Raw genomic sequence first — 25,205 nt, forward strand, 5'->3', positions numbered from 1 at the left:
AGCAACTGGCGCTCATCCACACAAAGGCTCTTCAGCCCGCAGTACACGAGGCGAGCATAAGGACGCAAGACGATTCGGGATTTAAAAAATGACAAGGCGTAGACAATTTTCAAAGAAGAAACTAGTGACAGAAACTGAGAGTATTAAACTTCCTCTCTGTAATATACCTTGAATAAAGTTTTTCAGACAGACAGGCAGACTTGTAGAAGTTTAAGCGCGTAGTTTAGTTTAGAACAAAACGAAACCGTCATAACTGTTTCGAAATGTACACTCTAGGACTTCCAGGTAACAACTGTTCCAACGGCGACTTTATACGATATCTAGCAATTATGTTTCACAAATTACATTTACCGCGTAACTTAAATTACAAAGGCGTCTCTGTTTTTCCAGCGAAGCTTAGCCCTCGGTGAAAAAGAAAACTACCGAGAGACTGAAAATAACGTGCCGCAATACAAAAAAAAAACAAGGCGAGTTCACCCGTAGGAAATATTTTTGAATCATCAAGACCAAATGAATGCCGTGAAGAGAGCATACTTGGCCCGTACTCATAGTGCAATATATGCTTACACTGCTGGGGAGGAGGGAGCTAGTCAAGCTGGCATTCCAACTCTTCCCCCCCCCCCTTCCTCATCGGCTGGATGATAAATGAAGGTTATTATTATTATTATTATTATTATTATTATTATTATTATTATTATTATTATTATTATTATTATTATTATTATTATTATTATAAATTGATTAGTAAACTGGTTGATTGTGAACAACTGAAAATATGGACAGGACAGGTAGCGACACGGCGAGTGCTATAAATAAGAGGTTTGCACAGCCTTCTACATGAGACAATGAAATGACGTCGATCACTGCAGAAGAGGGACAGAAAAAAGAAGAAAAAAGACAGCGCTCACCTCTATCGGCGTGAGCGTGTGCGTGTCGGTTCCGTGGACGAGGTGCGCGGGCAGCCTGGTCGGGTGGTGGTGGTTGAGCAGGATGTCGCTGTACGCGGCCCCGTTGGCCGCGCTCAGATCACACGGCACACCCTGGTGGGGGCTCTTGCACGGCAAGAAGTTCTGCACCTTCTTCTTGTGTCTGCGCAATCGACAAACGGCACGAGGGCTTGAGAAAACACTCCCCGACCACACGTCTGCAGCTATACGGACTATATTACAAGGTACAGTCTTCGTCAAAAGAATACGCAGCCCAAGGGGTCTTCTTCTGAGCCCTGCAGCGCGGCTCCTCTTGCACACTTAAGTCCTCAACCCTCCCAAGCTTAGGGCTGTCGAATGTGCTTAAAGAGTGCCGCTACACGGCTTGGAAGCGATCCCCTTGGACTGTATATTTTTGACAAGGACTGTACATTTCACTTCGATAAGGCCTCATTGTATGTTCAATTTCATCGGAATAATTAGATCGCCATTTTGGGCACCACTTGGTCGGCCATATGGAAGCAAAGATGTTCGCCGTTAATAGCGAGACAGAGCCATGCAGTAAAGCGCAGACACCTGAGAGAGAGATAGAAAAACATTATTTCGTCTATTAAGTGTTTAGCGTTCGGTCTTCGTCTGCATCGCTGCAGACTCTTGACCTTCAAAGCAGGGTTGGGCCCCTAGTCCAGGGCTCCACTGAGTCACGCTGCTTCGCTTGCGTACTGCACCATTGCCCATTGCACCATTGCACCTGAGAAGCAGCTGCATCGCTAACTACCAAGTAGGGACGGCCATGATAGCAAACACGCAAAAGCGAGAGGGGCCGCATGTGGAGCTCCTCCTCTACGGTGCCTCAAACAGCGACGGGGTGGATACTGCTGCCAGCCCCGACTAGGCCGTTCTACACATTTGTTGCGTACGCACAGCGCAGCGGGCGCCAAAGGCAAGGAAACAGGAAGCTCGGTTTTCTTCCTGCCCCCATTAATAATGCGACAGTATTGGAGGCCTCACGGCGCCGAAATGCGTCGTCGGTCATTTCGCCCATTGGCTAGAAGGAAGTGACGTCACCAGATCGGAGCATCCCCATTGGCCGGAGGGAAGCACGTCAACGGATGGGAGCGTTCTTATTGGCAGAAGGGAAGTGACGTACGTCGCCAGACGGGAGCATTCCCACTGTCTGGACAGAATTGGCGTTACTTGCGACAAAGCCATCAACAACTGCTAATGCTGCCAACACCTAATGGCATTAGACGTGCCTCTGATTTTTTTTTTTTTTTTGCAGGCTTAAGAACTGCTGAGACCTTGCAGAGAGGGAGGAGAGTATAGCGCAGAAGTGTGGGCGTCGAAGCACCCCGGAGATGAGGCTCGCCTCACCCGCGTCTCAGCACACGAAACAACGCAGTTTGCCGCAAGACAAACTGGGTGGCGCCCAGCTTTGAAAGCTCATGCGAAACAAATTAGGCGGCAAGCTCCGGGAGTGGGAAACACAAAATAGACGCCCGCCCCGACGGCTTAAGAGTTGCAGCACAGCAACGAGTCAGCCCACCAGAGAAGAGACCTAACTCGAAGACAACGAGCCGTGGAATGGCCCCCTTGGGGGACACTTCCCAAATCGCGCTGGAAACGAGCGCGCGTCCATAACGTGCGCCGACGGTCTCCCGTCGTCGTGCAGCCCGACTCCCTTAGACCCCGTCGAGAAGAACAAACAGAGGACAGGCCCGTCTCTTTTCACGCCTCGTTGAGATCCAGCAAGGCAGTCGTCGTATACAGACTCCTACGCCTTGTCACAGGCCCAAATTAAATGAGCCCCGGCTCCTTAGGACAGCCATCATTGGTGGAGCAGACGCGGCCGCGACGGTTTGCTTCGTTGTCGGCGCAAAAGAGCGCGCGGGAATCGCGAGCTGCGGTTTGAGATGGGAGGCGACAGCACAGTGGCGCAGTCGACAGGACCGAAGAGCTCGGCAGAGAGAAGGAAATGGCGGAGTCGACAGGACAGGGGACATTAGGCAGGGTTGTACTGCGAGGAGCTAAGCGCTCATCAGGGCGAAAAGCACCGAAAAAAAAGGAAGCAGGAGCAGAGACTTGCGCACGACCAGTGGTGGCGCGCAAAACATATAAACGACCAAAATGTTTCGACTTCGAAGTGAGTGAACCAGGCGCGAGACAGAACGTTGGCTTTCAGTCAGTCGAGAGGATCGTGCTGCCACTGACACGATTCCACTATGGCCTGGCGACAATTATGAACTAGCATTTGGGCTGAATGTACGCAGCGATTAACTTGGATGGCAAACACGTCGGTCGTTTTCTACATATTTATACAAAAAAGTGAATTCAGGTTACAACCCATTGCAATCTGAAAAATACAGGATGCTGTTTATCGCAGCCCGCTACTAGGCGTTCGTCGAAAGGTGTCACGTTCACCCAACAGTTTTGACTGCAGCACGATGACACAAAAGATAAGCAGGGATGATTTTGAAAAAAGACAGACGTTAGCCAATAGCCGCTCTGTCTGCATTAAATATTATTCTTCACTGTACAGCAGGCTAAAAGGGCTAGCAAAAATCTGCCTGGGTCGTTCAGCAGAGTAGGAAGGCATAAGGTGGGGATGATAAGCCGTAGAGAAGGTAAAGCTTCCCCTGGAGGACTTCCTATGCGCAACAATGGAGCCCATAATAAGCCTACGATTATGAAAACACTGCACAAGAGCATTATTAACACATGCCCATGATCTCTCTGCAGTTGCTACGATTTTGCAGTGAACGCGGAACGCAAAAAATAAGCTCCTCCGTTTAATTTTTTTTTTTTTGCGCGTGTGCCGCTGGAAACGACGTACGTTATTACGCTCCAGGCCTATGCACGCGCTGTGTGGCTGCAGCGTGCGCCAGCGCTAAGCGCTCCGATTTGTAGGCCCGTTACGCGAAGCACGCGATAAGTTCGCAAGATCGGCCCATTTCTCCACCGCCAGGCTCTTCCACACGCAGATGCCTCTACATTCTAGGGATGAGGCGGCGGGCAAGTGACGCCCGCAAGCACCACGCAATCGCTAAACGCCAGCGGCCGCGAACGATGATCGCAGATAGGGCCCGAGCACGAATGCGCCTGATAAAGGTTTTCAGAAAATTCCTCCCCGAAGAAATTTGACAGCAGGGAGCGGAGGCAGAGCCCTATGCCTTTTCCCGGTGTATATAAGCGCCCATAGCCAGGCAGCCGGCGCATATTCACGGCGCCGCGCAGCTCGGCTCGCGCAGTCCAGTTCATTTTCTCAGCGCGCAGAGGGCGGAATGAGAAGGGAGTACAGGCATCGCGGGTAAACTGCTAGCTCCCCATCTGCTCTGCGCGGCGGCGATGAGCGCCGGATGAAATGGGCCTTGGAGCGCGTGCACGCTCATGGAACTGACTCGTCGTCACTGCCGTCGTTGCGAGAAGGTGGTGCAGCGACGGCGCCCAGACACGTGCGCGCGGCGGATCGAGCAGGCTCGCTCTGCGCCGTAGCGACTGACAGCGCAGGGAGGCTCTGTGATGCGATTTTAACAGCGAGCGCGGGCGTTACTCGCAACTACAGTTTCGCGAGAAATTCGCGCCGACTAGGAGGACTATTCTGCCTCTTTTTCTTTCTCGAAACTGTTGGTTCGAAATGATGATTGCGGGTGTCGTTGCCTGGACGAGCCTACGCTGCGGTTTGCGGCTGGAGTGCGATGATGGCGACTTCGGAGGGCGGCAGGCTAAGTGCTGCACGGGTTGATGCTGCACGTGATGCCACGAATGAGGTGCCTAGCGCCTGAACTTTATATCCGGGGAAAGAAAAGAAGATTAACTTCCCATACAGGAACCAAAGAGGCAGATGTGTTCCCGCTGAATCGTGAATTCGTTTATTTTGAATGAAGTGATGCCAGTACTATGCTTCATTTGAGTTAAGTTCTACGTCGTCCTATAGACCTTTGCATCGGGCGAGGGAGTCATCGAAACGCCTCCTCTCTGGACTGTCAGAAACCGGTTCCGCTCCCGCTTCCACCGTGCTAGAGCGACGGGCCCACGACAGTTCAGCGAACAGTATGCCAGCGCCCAGGGAGCCCTTCTTGCAAAGGTGTATAGTTCAGCACCATCACATTCCATGGAGGTATGTTGTAGAAGAGCTTCAAGGGAGACTTATACAGCTTTCGTCAAAACTTTAGAGTGCCATACTGTGTAGCTCGTTGTACACAGCCAGCGTTCCAAGCACTTTGAAGCTGGGAGAAACTATCGTCCTCCAAAAGTTAAGGCATCTGAGATTCTACAGTTAAGCCCCACTGTACCACTTAGAAGCAAACTCCCTGGGCTCATTAGTTTTGACAAAAAAAGATCTGTGGTGAGAATGAGAACAGCACAAGGAACAGAGTCATGGCTACATTTAACATGCAGAAACCCAAAATAATGTTCAACAGTCTAGCAAAGCAACAGCAGTTCACAATTGGCAGCAAGGGGCTGGAAGTGGTAAAGGTCTACTTAGGGCAGGTAGTGGCAGCTAATCCGGATCATGAGAGAGAAATAACTAGAAGGATAAGAATGGGGTGGAGCGCATATGGCAGGCTCTATCAGATCATGAATGGCAGTTTACCAATATCCCTCAAGAGAAAATTGTACAACAGCTGTATCTTACCGGTACTCACCTACGCGGAAGAAACGTGGAGGCTAATGAAAAGGGTTCAGCTTAAGTTAAGGACAACGCAGCGAGCCATGGAAAGAAAAACGATAGGTGTAACGTTAAGAGACCGGAAGCGGGCACAGTGGGTGAGGGAAAAAAACACGGGTAATGATATCTTAGTCCAAATCAAGAGGAAGAAAGGGGCTTGGGCACGGAATGTAATGCGACACCAAGATAACCGCTGGTCGTTAAGTATAACGGAGTGGATTCCAAGAGAAGGCAAGCGTAGCAGGGGGTAACAGAAGGTTAAATGGGCGGATGACAAGTTTACAGGTATAGGGTGGATGCGGCTGGCGAAGGACAGGGTTAATTGGAGAGAAATGAGAGAGGCCTTTGCCCTGCAGTGGGTGTAGTCAGGCCGATGGTGGTGATGATGATGATGGCTACATTAATCACTTGCAAAGCCGGATGATTACCAGCTGGTCGACAAACTTAAACAACGAATAGACCATGATCCAAGTTAAGCGGCGCTATGCAAGTGGCTAAGAAAACAACTTGCAGGCCACGAACAAATCGCCATCAAAAAACTCCGGTTAACCAGGTAGTCAAGCCGCCTCGAAATAAAGAATACAAATAAGCTTTAGCTATACAGAGAGATCAAATTACTTCTACGACGCAAGCACTCAACACCAACGCTTTACGGCCGCCGCGGTGGCTCAGCGGTTATGGCGCTCGGCTGCTGGCCCGAAAGACGCGGGTTCGATCCCGGCCGCGGCGGTCGCATTTCGATAGAGGCGAAATTCTAGAGGCCCGTGTGCTGTGCGATGTCACTGCACGTTAAAGAACCCCACGTGGTCGAAATTTCCGAAGCCCTTCACTACGGCGTCTATCATAGCCTGAGTCGCTTTGGGACGTTAAACCCCCATAAACCAACCAAACCAACCAACGCTTTACAAAGGACTGCAAAGAACAAGAAGGAATAAAAGAAAAGCACAGGACGGTCATGAGTGTATATCGTTAAGATTAGATTGGTGTGACAGCGAAGAATTTTTGACAGATGTGTTCTGCTTTTTTTTTTTTTGCTCTCTCGAAAATTCAAGCAGCCGGAGGTGAATCCGGACTTGTCCAGGACTGCATTCGGTGGGTTTCAAACCAGTCATCTAAAGCAACTTAGGCGGACGCCCAAGCCACTACGCCACCCGTCACCTCCGACCTTCTCTCTTCCCTCTCCTACCGCTTCCCTATAAGTGGTGATGAAGAATTTCCTCTCTCCACTTAATCACCTGCCAGCCGCGGCAGGTGGCAAGCGGCAGGTGCAGCTGCGGGCGCTCACATCGACGACGCGAAAGTGTGAAACGAGCTAATAAGAGCTAACGCTCTAAAATGAGGATAACGCGCAGGCGGTGCTGTACAAAATTCCTGTGAAATAAAACACACTAAGGATACAATTTTGATATAAATCCCAGCGTTGGGGGAATCTGAGTAACAAAACTGCACGTAATCGAGGCAGAATGTCGCTAACTAACCACTTGGCAGAAATTTCAGCCGCCGTTCGACTTTCCCAGCGAAAGCCAATCCAGTCGACGACGCTGTAGAAAGGAATGAGCAGAACCAACAAGACCAATATGGGCTTAGTTTCGTGCGAGTTGATCGAAAATTTGCTCGTCGCACCGATCGCACAAGCGCCCCGAGACAAAATCTGCGCCGACCTCGTCCGCCACGTGCTCTCGCGAGACGGAAGGCCCGATCGATGGAAGGAGGACTGTTCCGGGAAATACGGCGTTAAGAGCACGCCAACAGCAAGAACGGGTTGACGAACACTTCTTCGGAAGGAGGCTCTCGGGCCTCGCGGGGGAAAATGAATAAGCCGGGACGCGGAGAGCAGGATTGGAGAAGGCTCAGGCCTCGCCGAATAAAGCGCAGCCCAGACTCGATAAGGGGAACGCGCAAGCCGATTAAGATTCGGGCCGCGCTTCCGCCGCTCTAAAAGCATTCAGCGTGGGGCACACACCGTACAAGCACGGCGAAAGAGACTCTTCGGAATGTAACCCCCCCCCCCCCCCCCCCTCTATCACACACGCACACTTTTCAGCCGTTTTTTTTTCTTTAATGCTTCCTGCACCGGGGTTCACGTTTCTTTTTTAATTTCCCCGTCCAGGTGTACGCACGGCGCTCCCGCGAGGCCGGAATTCGATTGACACTGAAACAAAGTGAAGATAGGAAAGCGTGCCGACCCAGCACGCCAGCCCTGTGCGTGACAGAGAGGCTTCTCGGCGTCGATGGAGTCTTCAGACGCCGCACGCTGCAGAGTCAACAAGCGCTCAGCACACTGCGCCGCTCTCATTTGGCCCTCTTCAAAAGAGCGACGCGACGTCGTCGTCCGGGGAGGGATACGAAGGACCCCCGTAATGCAGCGGGACCAATAACACGCTTCCTCGACTCATGCGAGAGGCAAAATGTCCGAGCACTGCTCGGGAATATAATTTGGTTCGCGTCTGTTGCTTCGGCGCTTCGATTGTCTTTCTCTCGTCGCCTTTTTGTATCATTTATTGGTTTCATTTCAAGGGACGATTGATGCATTTTCTCCGTCACACAGTGGCTCGTGTGTAGAGCGTTGGGCTTAATGGTTTTCAAGATGATGCGCGGCCACGTCACGCAAGCCTCGTGGGCGGGAACAGAGCGGGGCCAGCGGCGGAAACGGCACTGCGCCATCATTGCAGGGCCAAAAATGGCCGACACGAGTGGGCATCTGGGTCAAAAGAACAACGCGCCCTTCTTTTCCCCCGACGATAAAATGGGTCTGTTCGACCGCGCGATAAAATCATTACACTGTATGCAAGCTCAAGCACGTGTCATTAAATCCTGTACGGGGATCGAATATACTCGGGCGCAGTAGGGGGATGTCTCCGCCGGTCGATGCAGTCCGAGGCGGGTAGGTAGAGCCGTTATTGATGAACCATGTAAGGGAAGGCGTTAGGGGAGGTTTGGTTTGGTTCTTAATCCCGGTTGGCGGCCATCAGTCCATGACTTCTGGCGACCTTCTCCGCCCATTCCACCAGCCTCTTCTGTGAGGCTGGCTCTGAGCTAGAGACAGCGATCTCCCAAACTTCTAGGTCTGAGGTTCCAGCGAGATGGCAGTTGGAGTTCTCGGCATATGAATAGTATGTGTTCAAAGTTTGCTCTCGGAGCCCCACAAAGAGAGCATTCGGGCTTGTATTGGTATTGACCCGGTTGTATTAGTGCCAGATAGGCCGGTGAAGGAAACGTTCAGGACTGGAGTTGCCTCCATATAGTCTGTGGTCCCTTCGTGAGGGTGTGGTGTGGTGGCGGATACGTGAGCCTTTCCTCGCTATAGTGTAGCGTGATTTCATTGTAGGCGGTTAGTCTGTCCCTCGCACAATCCCTCTCGACTGTTTGGCCTGCTCGGTTGACGTACGCTCGAGCAATAGAGTGCGCCTCCTCGTTTCCGGGATTGCCTGCATGGGCTAGCATCCAGACTAGTTGAACTGGTCTGGGGTCGTGGGGTCTTGATTGGAGAAATTAAGTCGAAAGGGCCCACACACGCGCTCCTTGCAACGTGCATCTGTCTGCCCGGAACGGTGTTATTATGAGCCGAATTCATTCGAATACAGTATGCCCATCGTTCGCGTTCTGCACAGCGCAGTCCATAAGAAGCGGTCCTACTCCTCACAAGACACAAGGCACCAAACGACCAACCCGCTTGTCACTTGGTAGCTGGTCTCCGGCTGAGCTTGCCAAGCTGAGTCGAGGGCATCTCCTTTGTGACCGAGACCGCTACCCCCACACGCTCTAAGGGTGTCTGGGAGCGCACGCTAAAGTGCGCGTAGTGGTGACACTCACACACGACCGCACCTGTTTTATGTATACATTGCCGAAAGTGGTCCGAAGCTCTGGTTCCGTACGTATTTTGACCGAGCGAAACAATGTTCTCGTCCACCTCGGCAAGTTTGCATCGTCTTCAACTTGGCGCAGGATGTTGCCACGCTATGTCCAGTGTTTGAAATGTCTCGCACCAAATTATCAAAAATCCTGTATAGCTAGCACCGGATGTGGTTACATCGCCTAAGGGGCTCGTGACAGTCACCAAGCCCTGGCGGCCAGAAGTTATGGTCACGGCCCCGTCTAGGTGTGGCGATCGGCCGTCGATGCGTCACTGAACTGTTACTGCAGTCTGGCAACGTCAGTTGCCTCAGTAGCACAGGGTTTCGAGCAGATTTAAATGTACACTACATACGCTGTGTATTGGTCCCGGCGCGGCAGGCGCGCACACAGTTGACGGAACGTTGCGCCATCTGGCGCCGCCGCGGTGATCTGCGCACGCGCAGTGGAGCCCCGATCACGGTATCGCATCACGGATCACGCTACGCTATAACCCTCTATCGCTCTCTATTACCATACGGGCTCCGCTGCCGTGATATGCTTCCGCGGGGGCCATCTACACATGCGCTGCCGGCGCCTCGCTGGAACGGTTATCAGCGGTGGATCGCAGGACGCGCTATGCTAGATGTCTAATATTGCATTATACGCTATTTAAAATCATTTGTACAACATTGTATTGCATTGCACTGTAGTCTATAGTACTACTACATTGTTCAGGTGGGCAATCAGCGCGAAGAGGAGACACATCCTCTGCTCCTAGTTTGTCCGCGACTGCTCTTGTCACCGGCGTCCCGCACTTCTCCTTCCGCCTTCGCCACTGCTTTTCCTCCCAAGCTTCCGCAGTGACAGGGGGGCCGGCGCTCGCGGAATACACTTATCGCGCCTGCCATGTCCTTTCTCGCTATCGCTCGCTCCCCTTTGTCCTTCTCCTTGCCATCCTCTCCCTTTCCATTTAATTCCGTCGGCCGCCACTCGGGTGCTTCAGACATCACATATAGAAATTGCTGCAGCCGGCAAGATCTTCTGCTTCATTTTTGTACTTTGCGTAGTAATAGACCGCTACTACTGACTACCAGTATCGCAACGGCTTCGTATAAGCGAGGCCCCGGGGACAGGTCACGTCTCGAGGCGGCGACTAGGCGAGTGTGGGCTCTTTATTATTTCGTTTCACAGCGTCTCCCCCTCCTAGCCACGACGCGTGGGAACAATGTCCCGGCGAGATTAATTAGGGCGGCGCTTATCTCTGGCCGGCAGACCAGCGGCGGCGGCTCCTCACCTAGGGAGGAGCCCCGAGATGGATCCGCGTCGCCCCGGACGGGGCCAAGGTGGGGCGCAGATGGGGCAATCAGCGGCCCATTTGCCCTCCTTCTTCCCTGTCCGCGCACTTTATGTTCACGCGGCGAAGCTAGGGCATCCAGGGACAGATTGCAGTGTGCAAAAGCAGCACGCGAGCGAGTCTAGATCTGACGCCCCAACCAGAACTCTGCATCCTGCTTTTCTTCATTTTACTTCATGGGGGAAAGCACGTCCCACTATCTTGCGGACTTTCGCGCCTGCGCTGCAGCTCACCGGCCGTATGAGAGTAAAGCGCAGCCACGTCTTTCTAAGCGCACAGAGTGTAGTACATCTAAGGCCGAGTGTTGCGTGCACGCTGTATCAACACCGCCGCGCAGGTAGGAAACAAGTTAATCCAGGTTATCCACGTGCGACTAAACATTTCGTCCCGCCTCATGAAAAAAGGAGTCAGCCACACACTTGTACAGAGGAAACACTTCCCCATAGTAGAGGCAAGCGCGATAACCTGAAGCAAGATGCAAAAACAAAGTTAATCTCTTGGCGATAAGTCTAATGCTATTGCATCACCTGATAAGAGTGATTAGGAGGCGCCACGAATTTTTTTCACCACCCATACACAGAAGATCGACAGACGACATCGGTTGAGGAGAGCGGGAAAAACGCTACGTGTAATGGAGCTTGACTAACCCCCTACCCGCCCCCTTATATTCAACAAGGAGAAGAGCAGACTGCAGGATGAACACACAAAAAAAGAAGACGATGATTAAACACATGGGCATCTAAAGCGATCCCGTACAAAGACCAGCAGCACAGCCAAGGCAGCATAGTTTTACATGTCTTTCGACTCAAAAGTTGTTATGGAGTATTTACAGGTTTTTTACCCCAGCTCTATCTCCAATGCCGGATATGATGTGTGTCCTGGAATTAGTTTGTGCCTGCCAGCAATGCCACAGCTACCGGAAGCAGACAGAAACACGCGTTCACCCCAAATCGCCTATTTGCGCAAAATTGGCGTGAGGCGTATGACTCTATATACGCACCAGCGTTATGGGTGTCTTGTAGGTTTTATCTACAATAACTTCAAACAGGCTGCCAGCTGCTGTACTGGCGCGATCTGTGGAAAGAGAAACGAACCCTGCTCCGCGGGTATTGTACCGTACCATGTGGCGACGTGAAGCACAAGCCGTGCTGGGTTTCGCTTTGGAGTATCGTGTTTTCACCCGCACGTAACCCTGTCATTGCGCCAGCTTAGGCTTCATGCCATCGTTGTCAATAACCTGTCATTGCGCCAGCTTAGGCTTCATGCCATCGTTGTCAATAAAAACTAATATGAATGAATGAATGAATGAATGAATGAATGAATGAATGAATGAATGAATGAATGAATGAATGAATGAATGAATGAATGAATGAATGAATTAACAATGGCAATACAGACAAATGGCAATGCAGCCAGAGAAAAGGACGGAGAAAATGCAAAAATACATATACTGCCAGATAATGCACGATTTTTATGAGGCGGCCGAAAATGCAGTGCCCTGGAATTATGCAATCGCGCACTTGTGCGATTCTCTGAGCGTCATGATTGCTGTGATTATTTGCAGACAAGTTTAACTTTCTTTTTTTCATTCTGAACAAACGCATCATAGGTGTTCGTATTTTGCAACGTGGGTTTGCTATGAAAGCCGTCAGTGAGCACGCACTGCCTAAAAGAACAAACACCGGAAAAAGACCCACCGCAACGTGCAAGCAGGAAGGAAACCAGGCGCAGCGCACTGCGCGACTGTTTGCGTGATGCACGAACGCCAAAGAAGCAGTGCAAGTGCAGCCACTGTAATCGCAGACACGCGGCGCGTCGGTGCGCGGGCCACTAGAGCAGGCCAGCGGAGTCGGCGGCGGTGAGCCCCACAACGACGAATGCGGCCGCTCGCAATTTGGCGGTTGCACTCGGTTGTTTATATGCGCCGGCCGGCATCAATCACCCGCGCAGCCACCGAAGGCCAGCGGGGCAGGGAGGGAAGAGTGGAGAGCGGAGCGGGAAAAGGGGGAAAAGGCAGGTTCGCGCAAGGGGAAGAAGGCCAACCGGGATAAACGAGCGGAGCGGTGGCCGCAGCGCCGCTACTCTCGTAAGTTTCGGGAGGTGCGCCGGTGAGAAGCGCCAGAGCGGAGTGGCCCTCGGCACGTTCGCATGCCGCGGGAATGCCACACCGCGTTCCGACAGGAGGCAGAGGGAGTGCCAACGGGGGTGCCACGGCATGTTACATTTGAGAGCAACCACTATATTCTAGACGACTGGCGGAGTAAGCAGATGTAGGCGCAACACAGCGAAGAAAAAGAAGCTCGGAACCCTGTTGCGCGAGCAGGGGAGAGTTCGCTTGAGACTGCGTCGCCAACGGCAAGCGCCCGCACATGCCTAAGGATTCCAAAAGCAAAGCTGTTGCCGCAACCGCGCTAAAGATGTGAAAAAGTGTACCGGACTCGGCACTGTTAGCCCCCCCCCCCCCCTCCCCCCACCGTCCCCTTTTAAAAAAAGCAAAAGCAAAAGGAAACACGAAGCAGAGCTCCGAAATAATCAGAGCTGCTTCGTGCACGGTGGTGCCGCTCCGAGTATACGCTCTGCCTGGTTCTAAACGTCGCTCTCACACCGCCTGCACACGCACCAACAAAAAAAAGACAGAAATGCCGGAAGACTGAGAGGCGATATAGGAAATGTAGGGAGAGGAGGCAGAAACTGGGCACCGTGGCGCGAAGGGAGGAGAAGCACGCAACGGAACAGCCGCCCGGTGCCAATAACTCGGAGTGGGCTCATTGCCGAAACAACACGGCGGCCCGATGCGCTGCTGAGGCACTTTACCCAGCACTCGCCCAACCCCTCATCCACTACTCCGCCCGCACTATTTCACTCTCATCTCGATCGCCACGCTCTTTCCCTCAGATATGTGCGCAGAAGAGCGCAGTCCCTGCGGTCTTCGGCGCACACCTCTTCAACCCCGTTCTGCCTCACACCTTCTCCCCATCTCGCCCATTTTCCCCCCCAAGACCGGCAAAAGCAGTCTAGTAGTCGTGACAAATACACCCCTGGCTCGGTCCGTACCTCCCACCTGCTTACTTCGTTTTCCCAACCGCCTTCGCCGCCGTCGGTATATCCCCGCAACTTCCCTTTTTCTTCCCACTGGGTGCGCAGTATGGCCCGACTTGTTTGCTTTCTCGCGTCGGGAAAGGTTAGACCCCGGTTGAAATATGGGCTCCTTGCGGACCTGGCCACCGGGATATTTAGTACATATATACGCGCCCAGCCGAGAGGCAGTGGCCGGAAGGGGGAGCTTGCAACGGTGTTTCGGTTTTTCTCCAATGCGGCCGGGCCTTTTCAATTGCTCTCGGCAGTTCGCCAAGTCCGAAGCCGAGCGGGAGGGGAGGGGGGGAGGGGGGGGGGGGGGGCAATGCAACTGCATGAACCGGACCACGCACTAGCGGGTACGTCCAAGGAAATGGCACCGACTGTTTTCGCTATCCGCCGCGGGGCGAATTGTATTACGTTTTCGAAAAACGGGGAAGAAAGTATTGCCCGTAGCCTCGGGAACCCGCACGGAGAAATGCAAAAAGTGATACCTTTGCCGTAATTTGCGGTGGCATCGCATTCTCGATATCGGCAACGTCCTCTTGGGGATCCGCGCGCGTGCTGAAATTTTGATGGGTGAAGGAGGCTGTTCGCGCAATATGGTGGTATTTTCCCTACACAATACTTGTTTCTATTTTTGATAAGTGGGCGTAGTAAGCAGACACCACGCGTAAGATACTCGTGCTCGCATTGGCCGATCAAAAATCAATAAAGCACAAAAAAATAACGTTCTGACTAGTACCAGAGTTGCGCCCCGAAACTGCCAATGGTGGCGTTATTACAGTGATGACGAGAGTTCTGCCTGGCAACCGGCGAGTCATAGTTCGCTTTTGAATCATTTAACTCAGGCAGAAGCAAACTGCACAGCGGCATGATCCCTGGACGACAACAAGTCTATTTACAGTCTACTGACGGTCATAAGCATGGATCTGATAACGCTCCTACGTGAAGGGCGAACGACGGCAATCTAGCAGGCCGTATACGCCAAAATGTCAAGAAAATAAAAAAGATTAGTGGCAATGTATAGAATTGATGCGGAGGAAATGCGATAGCATTCTTGTTTCAGTCACCAATCTATTCCTGTTCTGATTGTATTCCAATTCCGAGTACGTTGTCTTTCACTCCCAATCCATTCCATTCAGATTTTATTCACCTGCCGACTACGCAACTGCACAAAATGTGTCACTTTGTTAGATCGCGGCGGCACCACTGCACTCGCAGGTGGCTGTTTCAAATACAGCCACCGGTGGGGCCTAGGATGCCTTTGCGAGCAATGTGAGAAGGAATGACTTCCTCAAGCCTTATTTTTGCACAGATAGTTCTTCGGGAGGATGTATATCTTGCACGTAGGCCTGCTGTTGACTGTGTCATATTCTTTCTTCGGCCGGAGAGGGGGACTGTTCACAGGCGGAGAAAGGCAAATACACCACCTGGAAGATGGAGGCTTCGCACAGACTCCGCAGGAGAGTCTTCATGGCGCTCCTTATGTTACCGTATTAAAATAAAATGTATTCCCTATATGCAGTCATGCACGCTAGCTTCTTTCAACGCGATGAACGCTAATTCTTCTCCGCTCTGTTTATTTTCTCAGGGAAGCTTGCGGTAAGCAGTAACGACTGATTCAACCATTTCTCGCACCACGTATGAACGTGTTCTCTACGCGCTCAAATCGAACAATTCTCGGCAAATTAACAAACGCAGAAGATTAGACCATGCGTTCCACGCCCGCTTGGATCGCCGGTCGATATGCGAACCCCTTCGAGCGACGCCGCAACAACCGCGCCGCGGAGCAACACACACGCGCGCTTTAATTAGCCATTCCAAAGTAGTTAATCTTGAGCGCCTCGCGCAGAAAGCTTGGGGCCCCTCTGGAAGCCATGGCCAAGCGGATTGTTGTGCGCGCGCATGAAGACACGGTTTACGGTAGAGCAGCGCCAACCAGGCAGCGACCCTGCAGCGCCTCACAGCGGCGGCGGCCGACGCGCGGGGCGTCAACCCGCCGGACGAGCTTTTGTTTCGCTTTGCGTTGGCGGCGAGCACCGTACCGAGGTTACGAACGAGCTAATTAACGCGCCATTACCGCGGATGCACGAGCCGACGCTCCGTAGCCTTCCCCTCCCGATTGCGCGTTCTCTGGCGCTGCTCAATTAAGGACCACCTCTTCCTCCCTGGTAACGCACCCCACCCACGCCGGCGCTTTTTGCCCACCGGCCGCTGCCAGCCAAAACGCCAAATCGTTACGAAGATCGCGCGTAGAAGAGAGGCGGCGAGTGGCGCCTTTTTCTCCCGCGCCGATTTCCCCGAGCAACGCCGATGCGAGAACGAACATGGCCGACAGCGACGACGCGCGCGTGCCGACTGGTGAGGCGTGCGCCGAGAATGAAATTGCGCGCTCCAGGTCTGTCGAGCACAACCCAAAGAAGCAAGAGTGTGCCACGGGAGACGCCGAGAGTCCTGAAGTCTAGTTCAACCGCGGTGAGGGTAACAACAATGGTTCGTCGTTTCCTATACCCCCCTCGGCATGTCGCGAGCTTACGTCACCGAAGAGGGCTACGCTGTCGTAATTAGAGAGAGCGCGGCAGGGAAAAGTAGGAACGATATGACTGCTGCGGTGGATCAGATGCAAAGGAGCACTTATCGAAACCAGCCTGACAAAGTTGGGGTCCAACAAAACGAGACCTTCGCAGCCGTATACGGTGCTGACAAGCGCACCGTGTGTTGCGGCGCCGGTGTATAGGCAGAGCGCATCCTGCTGTCAGAAGTAGTATGCAGCTGTGGTTTAGTGCGCAGAAAAGGACGACCAACAGCAAGAGGGGGGGGGGGGGGGGCGCAAGCGGTACTGCTACAGGAGTGACAGGAAAACCAGATGCAACACGTGCTGTCCTGCCGCACAGAGACTATACGCACTGAGTATCGCTCGTTATTTCTCGACATCCTGGTGGCCAGACTGTGGCGACTTGTGCCAGTGCACGAGTCAAGCGCCTGGAGGCCCCGCGGAGGGCTTTGAAACAAAATTCGCTGAAAAAGGATGCTACTTGCTCTGTTGCTAACAACGTAACTGTCGCAGAGTGCTTCTTTGGAAATAAACTAGGACAACAACCGACCGTAGTATGCGAAGCTTTACGGAAATATTTAAGGCCAAGCAGGTTTCGTAGCCACGCATGGTGTATGATGCGGATCTCGCTCTTTTGTAACGCAAAACAGCAGTGACAAATACCAAACGGCAAGCCTTCCAACAAATGAGCACTTTCTAACACCACTACCAAATCTATCAAAGGTGCACGTTCTCAAAGTACGACACGCACAGCCGTCCGAAACAAAAGGAATCAGGGCGCGCTGTATCAGGATGAAAAACATTAATGGTTTCACCAATTAACGAAACATCCCCTCTTTAAATGCCCATTGCGCCTGCATTCCAACTATCAAATTGAAACAATGATGTTTTTTTTTTACTATTTCCTTTCTTGTGCTAATACTGGAAGCGGGACAGGACATCGACGCGAATGTCTCTCACAAACGGCACACCTATTATCTGAGCGGTAGCGATTGTAAGAGAGAGACACGCACGGACACAAACACAAAAACAAACAGGCAAGTGAAACGCGCAGACAACGCCGCTGCAGAAAAGGTGCGCTCATGAACTGCCGGGTGGATTGGAGCTGTCAGCCCCATCGTGGAAGGCTCAATTCCGCCAGCTCCCTCGCGTCACGTGCCAGCAATGAACGAGGAGGGAAGATGACGGCACCACCCGTATCAGGCGCGATGCAGGCGGCTGCACCGTTGGGAGCGACACCACTCCGCCGGGAACACCGGTGCGCCGGCAGCGCTTGAAACGCGCTGCGCCGGGCCGAGGGTCCCCGTAAGAAGCTGGCCCGGGACAGGGACCGCTTTCCGCATTCCTCTTGCAGGAAATGTAGCAATGAGCCGGATTAGAATAGGGAGTTATGTATATAGGGGGAACCCTATCGATTAGAGGGATAGTGTTCACCATGTCTATAGCGCCGTCATGCCTCCCACCGCGTTTTCCCCGCCCGATGCTGACGCTCTTGATATGTCCCGGCGTTCCCTTTAATGATAACGCAACAGACGCCTCATGGCAATCAAATGTGTCCTCAGAACCAAATTCGCTGACTGGGCGCAGGGAAGCAAAGTCACCAGGTGGCAGCATTCCCATTGCCGAGAGGAATGTGACTTCACCCCACCGAAAATGAAAACTTTCTGTGGCTCAGCAGCCAAGGAAGGGGGCGGAGACGGACGTTTGTCGCGTTGCCGTGGGTAGTGTGTTGTCCTTTGTTCGGGTTGGAGGGATAAAGGGAAGAAGCTGGAGAGACGGTGCAGAACCGCGTACGGCTGAGGTAGCCAAATGCCCACGGCACGGGGACAAAGGTCCGTCTCCTTCCCGTTTCTGCCTAGCCTTGGCTGCACAGCCACAGAAAGTTGTCCGGGAGTACAAAGCTGCCGCATTTGTAACACATAATCGAATTAGATGTCTCTATGCACACAAGGCGGTTTTCATATATTGATATTGGACCCAGAGATCAAAAACCGCGAAGCAGACACGATAACTGGAAATATCATGTTGTGCGCGAGATACAACAAAGACTATAACCAACTGTTAATCTCCACACGGTGAGCAATAGGGAACCTGTAAAATGCCAAAGCTGGACTTCTGCCTTCAATTCTACAAAAGACGTGACAAGGTACACACTATAGGCGCTTCAGAAATCTGTTCCAGATCAGAACAGCAACACAAAATTAGACTTCGCCTGCGCGCAATTTATTTTCTACGACCGTCGCTTAGCCCTGTTATACGCCACTTCTGCACATATCAGCATTTTCCGCCCGGCGAAATGTACGATGAAAGTGCAGCACCTGCAGGTGGTTACTACGAGACAGTGTCTTCGGCCAATAATAATCCCAGCCTTGCGGGCTTAAGGTTGCGCTACTGTGCCACGAGATCGCATACCTCGAGAGCGACGCTGTAGGCTTTGCCGGGGAGAAAAGAAAAGAACCAGCACTTGCTGGGTAGATCGAACTTCGTTTTGCAGTGCCTTTCGAAATTATTGCGGTAGGAAGTCTGCAGCACGAAGGTCACATTATGCGCGCTAAATTCTCCCTCCTAGCCGTAACCGTTGCACTATCACGCATTTACAGACAGCAGAGAAGCTACACAAAATAAACTTTTCAGCAAAGACAAGCCACGAAACGGGGTATCTATAGCCGCTGGCCCCAAGATGAATGCACGCAATACGGATAAACTGTATTTCCGAAGCCAGCTCGGCAATGCCTATGCTAAAGAGCCACGAAGTACACAAAGCGGGCGCCAGGAATGCCTTTAAGGCATCTCGACTAATGCCAGAAAAGCAGCCACCCACTTGGCTACCGAAGTGGCCACGTGTGGAAGAACGAACAAGAGAGGGAAAATGCGCGTTATAATGCCGGCGGCGTTATACACAGCGGCTCCCCTATAACCCCGGGCGTTTGGATAGTTTCGAAGCGAGCTAATGGCGCTCGCCTAATAACGCAGATTACAAGGCCCGCAGTAACAGGCGCAGACCAATTCCGAAGAGGGCAATTTGAATGCGAGACAAGAGAAGCGAAGAAACAAGCGAAACGACGGAGGCCATCGAAGCTGCAGGCTTCCATTACGCACGATTAGCGAAGCCGCGAGAAAGAAGAAACAGGAAAGAATAAAATGAAGATAGAAGTGACTGGCCAATGCAACAGGGCGGGCAATTAAGAGGAGGGGAAGGCCACCGTGCACAGCCAGCCACCGAAACTCGGTGTTTCTCTCTCCGCCGAAACGAACAAAGAGCGCGCTCTCGTGGGAAGGCAAAACGGGAAACAGGTGCCGCTTAAACAGAATTACGCGCGGCGGCGGATGCAGGAACGCTGCGGGCGCTGGTCGCCCGTTGTTTTAATCAGTTCCGCTACCACATACTATTATCGAGCCGTGGTGGCGCACAGTATCCTCACAAGCCGGCCACGCGCATGCCAATGGCATTGCCATTAATACCGGAGCGCAGAAAAGAACTCATACAGCCGCTCGCTTCCGACTCGAACAGCGCGGGAAGATTAGGAAAATAGAAAAAATAAAACTCGCCATCGGTTGCCACGCCTCTGTTACGCGACATTCTGCGAGTATGCATTTCCAAATGCGATCAGAACTCTCATTTGAAGCATTAGAAGCCCCATGCCCCGCGGGACCAAAGTGCACCGTCGTTCATACAATTCACCCATTGGCAGGGAGGGGGGGTGACGTCACTAGACCGCATTCCCACTGTTTGGAGGGAGGAGACGTAACCAGACAGGAGTACCCCAACTGGATGGAGCAAAGTGACGTCACCAGACAAGAAGTCATGTGACTTCCAGTAAAGGCATCAGCATCTGCTAATGTGAACGCACTGCGAACACACAATGAAATGGGCACCCCTCTGAACTCTCTTATTTAGTTTTGCCTTCTTTCCTTCCTGTATCCTTGTTCCGATCTTGTTGCTTTGTGTTGTTTCTATCTAGCGCCCTCGGCGGTTGCTCAGTTGACTTCGATGCGAGCATCATTGCTCCGTAATCCTTGCAGTGGCAAGTAATGTGTTGGCGTTGACGTGACTAGGCACCACCGCCGAGATTTCGCCGCACACGAACGGCGCAAGCACTAGTTCGCGCTGCTGCACACAGCGGGTGCCACGAATCCGTGACGCAACGAACCACGCAGCGCTAATAAACGCCGCCGTACGCGAAGGGCGCCACGGGTCAGCTTTCGTCCTCTCTCTCTCCTTCTGGCACTCATTCGCGTTACGCCGACGCTGGGAAACGCGCCTTAAACAGCTGTCGCTATGAAAACACCGAAACAAGCGCAGCGCTGCAACTGAGGCGCTTGGGCACCGGTTCCTGAGGTGTTGCAGTCGGTTCCCTGTGCGCCTGTTCGATACGCAACGAATATCGATAACGCACCCACTCAGATGTACTTACACGCGGCGTCAGAAGTAACCTCAAAACGATCTGACATCGATGCACAACTACGCATGGCCCACGGGAGTGAGGTAGGAATGCCATCCTATTATATATGCGAGCATTTAGGGCTAAAATTAGGGGAGCGACACACTACGGTTCTTAATTTGGAACACCCCATGGATAAATGCCATGTTTACTTGCGAAACGAATTTTATATCAGTTTATAGGCCCACATTCTCGGCTCTGGCGTAGATATATCTAAGTTTAATTCCCCAAAAATCAATTGATAAGTTTCTTTTAGATACTACTGTGTAAGCATTTACGTTCTATTGTTATCTTTAGTTTCCTAGCCCGGAGCGTATATACTACCAACTTTTTTTTTATTTTCCTAGCGAGACGAGACAGTATACGCCGGGCTACGTTTACATCGCCTTTCTCCATGCAGCAACAGCGAAGATAGCAATTAAATGTGAACAAAGACTTCGCACACGACAGCTATGTCTAGGTAACACGTACGCCTCCTGTTTAACTGTGAGCGTAAACCACGTGCCAATAAAAGTAATAAAGAAGTGAACTGATGCAATGCATTGATTTCAGCCTTGCTTTGAGCAGTCATGCCGACTACAAAACTTTCTATACGTACGGTGGCTCCTTGCGTTCCAGCCTGATGACATTGTCGAACATTTCAACAGAAAAAATACTACGTCATACGCATCAACTGTTCAGTACTGAGACCTAAGCAAAGCATGGGCGTGCAAAAGATAAGCTTTGTGGGCAGAAAAGACGCGAATCAAGCTTTCGTGTACCCGTCAGCAAATTTTTACGCGGCACTCTAATGAAAGCACAATATTCCTGAAAACCCAGGCTCCAGCTTATCGACATACTGCACGCCCGTATAGGTTCCTCAAGACAGCCATCGTTCGTAGTTAATACGCGAATACAGAAAACGGAAAGAAAGAAGAAAAACAAGCAGCATGCACATCAACGTCCCCCCGTGACGAGAGAATTAAGGCCGAAACGGTGCGCAGCGAACGGCGGCTCTGCCTGCAACGCGGCAAAGGGCAGCCTTGGCCGTCCTTTTGATTAACAGCTTCTCCCTCGGCGACTGGCAGCTGAGAATTTCAACACTCCACTCACTTCCGGCACCGTCTTCGTGACAAATTGTCGGCGCCCTTTCCCCGGAAACGTTTTCTTCCAAAACGCTGCGCCTGCTCCGGCCTGGAGCTGAACGCACCTTTTCCGAGCCCCTTAGGTTGCACGCCACGACTCGCTTCTGCCTTCGACGACGGAATCAGAAAGTTTGAGGACAGGTAAAAAATATATTAATGAAGCATTGGGAAAGAAAGGAAGACATACAGAAGTAACACGGGAACTGATAGCCGCCGCGTGCGGACTGTTCGAAAGAAAAAAAAAGGAGGCGGGGGGGTCTTGTCCCCGACTTTCTCGCATCCTCCGAAAAAAAACACACACACACACACAAATCGAGCGAGTTAGTCGCGCAAGGTGCAACCTACGATTAAATAGGTGCGCGCGCTCTCCTTAATTACGGAGCTCACGTTAATTTTTTTCTCCTCCTCCATTCCCCCCTCAGTGTGCAGAAGTGGCGGCGGGAAGTGTTCGCGTGGAAACGGAGAATTAATTCGCGGCAGCCCCGGCGCTCTGTCATTAGGAGCTGTCAACTCGTTAAAAGCCAAAACCGATCCCGGTCGTCGCCTTGTGCCCAACGCTGTACAGCAAGGAAGGGGGGGGGGGGGGGGTACATTACCTGCTCGCACGCCGCTCGGGGGCCCCGATGTGCGGTTAATGATTCATGCAGGCGCCGCGGCCCAGCAGCTGCTACACACCTTTCGATTCCCTCTCTCTTAATCTCTCTTTTCTCCTTTCCCTTTCTATATGATTTGCTCATTCATTTATCTTTGCGTTGCATTTCTGCAATTGACAGCTAGCGGAAACACGCACACACCGCCGGTTAAGGTCCGCTGGATAAGCCTTTCCGCCAGATTTTTTGTGCTATCCTTCGTGGCGACAACTGAGGGGAAAAGAAGTGAACGTTAAGACTTCTGCGGGCGGATTATCGCTGTGCCACGATAATTGCCTGTTTCGTTATAACGGTGGTGATTGGAATCGACAGTTATCATACAGTCGAACCTCGCTATTACGAAATAATGGATATAGCGAAAAGGAATCCCCCTTGGAAGCTCGGTCAACACGAGCCATAACGAATCTACTATAGCGAAGTAATCGAGCGGGGCCCCGCGAACTGCAGTACGGAACACGCTTCGGCCTTTCAACTCTCCCCTCGCGAAGCGCGGAGGAAACAGGAGGGCTTCGCACGTTTACGCGCAGGCGCACGAAGAGCACTTTTCTGCTTCCGCAGGTATCCAATATATGTCCGTTTACAATACATATAACTCTAGTGGGGAGTTTTGTCACCGAAGTTTTCCACTGCGTCGTGATGAACTGAGTAGCAGGATATCGTCGGCATAACCGGTGGATGCGTTGCCATGGGGACCACTCGGGTGGTTATCGTAAAAGGAGGAGGGCATGGCCAGAGAGTGAGAAGGCGCATCCGGTCGGCGGTTGCCATGGAAACCGCCCGGAGTGTGGTTACCTTGTAAGGAGCAACACGGTTACCGTGGAACGAGGGTACGCCGAGAGGAGGAGGTCACCGCGAGAGTGTAGGAAGGCGTACCAGGGTAACCATCCGGAACGTGGCTACTCCGGTGGACTGGCGAGAGAGGAGACCTATACGAAAAAACGACTATGTGTGGAGAGCTATAAAGAGCGCCTTAGAACTGTACAGATGTGAAGTCGCTCTCATATTCTCTATCACGGCATATTGTAAAGTACAAATACATTAACGGCTGTCGTCGAACCCCGCGTTAACCAATAGCAACTGTCCTGTCACTTTTTTTCAAGAAACTAAGGAGAGTACAGAAAGTCCGAGAAAAATGAGAATGACAGTTTTTCGACACACAGGCCAATGGCCCAAAGCAGGCGCGCCCTTAACCTTCGGCAGCTTCGAAAGGGCATGAAGCGATACCACGCGAAGGTGACAGGCGCTGCTAGTCGTGCAGCAATGGCCGAGAACAGACGTAAATATCCCGTCTAGGTTCGTTTAAATGCGAATATTCCGCAATACGAAAGTCAGGCGAATGTATAAGCTTCGACCGGCGAGTCACGCACGCTAGTCTCTTGAAGAAGTGTGAAAGAGTGAGCACACACTCTTCATGCACTGGCAGAGAAAAGCTGCCAAGGTTTTCATTTTCCCTTCGGGCAACAAAGCAGGGCCACGTGATCATTCGTAGTCACATGATGACGGATGGCCCACTCTCGGCAGCGCCCGTCTCCCGGAGTCCGTGACCCCCGTGGCCTACAACCGCCCGGGTGCGCTCAGGAATAGGAGGAATGCGGGAGTACTTGGCGACGACAAGAAAGTATGACGACCTACATCGCTGTAGAAATCAAGAAAAAAAAAACAGAAGGCAACAGCCCACTTGGAGTCTTCGACCTAGCCTGGCATATGGGAAGCAGATGAGGCCATGCCTACCGACCGGGTAACGCAGGAAGCCCATCTTCCGGGTCCAGAACCCTTTTCTCCCCTGGCGGCCCGAGAAGCGATCTGGCCACGGGCTCCGGTAGAAGCAGCAGAAGCAGCCGAAGAAGAGCGGCTCGATGTGCGCCCTCTTCCTTAGCGGGCCATCCGAGGCGTGGCATCCGATGTGCCGTGAGCGGGCCCACCGTCATCGCTCTTTCGGTTAACGGCCGCCCCCCTCTGCACCGCCGCGAGGGCGCCAAGGAGGAGAGCGGCTTCTCGCGTGTCCAGGGCCGATCGGTCTCGCCGCCTGCCCAGCGTTCTTCCTTCCTCGGAGGCAATCGCGTGTGCGCGCTCTGCAGTGCCAGCGCAGACGCCACTGCACTGGACCGGAGTTGCGGCCTAGCGCACAAACTTCGTCCGGACCCAGTTTCAAGAGATCCCCTGGCTCAGGAAGACAGCTTTCGGTCAGAAGCTGCTTTCGGCCAACACGTGCGCAGCACAGTGACCGCGGATCTGAAGCAAAACATTGTGCATCGAGAGCCTCTTTCCCTATTTTCATTCAGCCTCACTGTTTCTTTGGCAATGCCTCAATGCAAAAAAAAAAAAAAATATCTCAGAAAGTTGGATGAGCAATTACACCCACAGCGTTTTTCTTGAAGCCGCGTAAAGGACGAGTACAGTTTACTATTGGAAAAGTCAGCACGAGTATATAAACTCATTCTGCCAGATATTCCGCTCGACTCTGCTTCGTTCCGTCATCGCTTATGCCAAACGTGTAATCAGCGCCTCCCGAACACACCGCAGCAGCTTAACTATCACCGTTGATACCAAGAACGGTGCGCACCAGCTGTTCCA

General features: G+C 52.3%; 1 protein-coding gene across 1 annotated transcript in view; it reads right to left on the reverse strand.

The window, feature by feature from the left end:
* The window catches only part of pxb (putative Hedgehog signaling attenuator pxb), a 193,207-nt gene that overhangs the window by 24,320 nt on the left and 143,682 nt on the right, over positions 1-25,205 (reverse strand). The window contains exon 4 of the mRNA XM_077638094.1: positions 909-1,089. Within this exon, the coding sequence (XP_077494220.1) occupies positions 909-1,089 (181 nt within the window). The remainder of the gene's footprint in view (positions 1-908; positions 1,090-25,205) is intronic.

This window comes from Amblyomma americanum, chromosome 9, assembly GCF_052857255.1.
Source record: "Amblyomma americanum isolate KBUSLIRL-KWMA chromosome 9, ASM5285725v1, whole genome shotgun sequence".
NCBI lineage: Eukaryota > Metazoa > Arthropoda > Arachnida > Ixodida > Ixodidae > Amblyomma > Amblyomma americanum.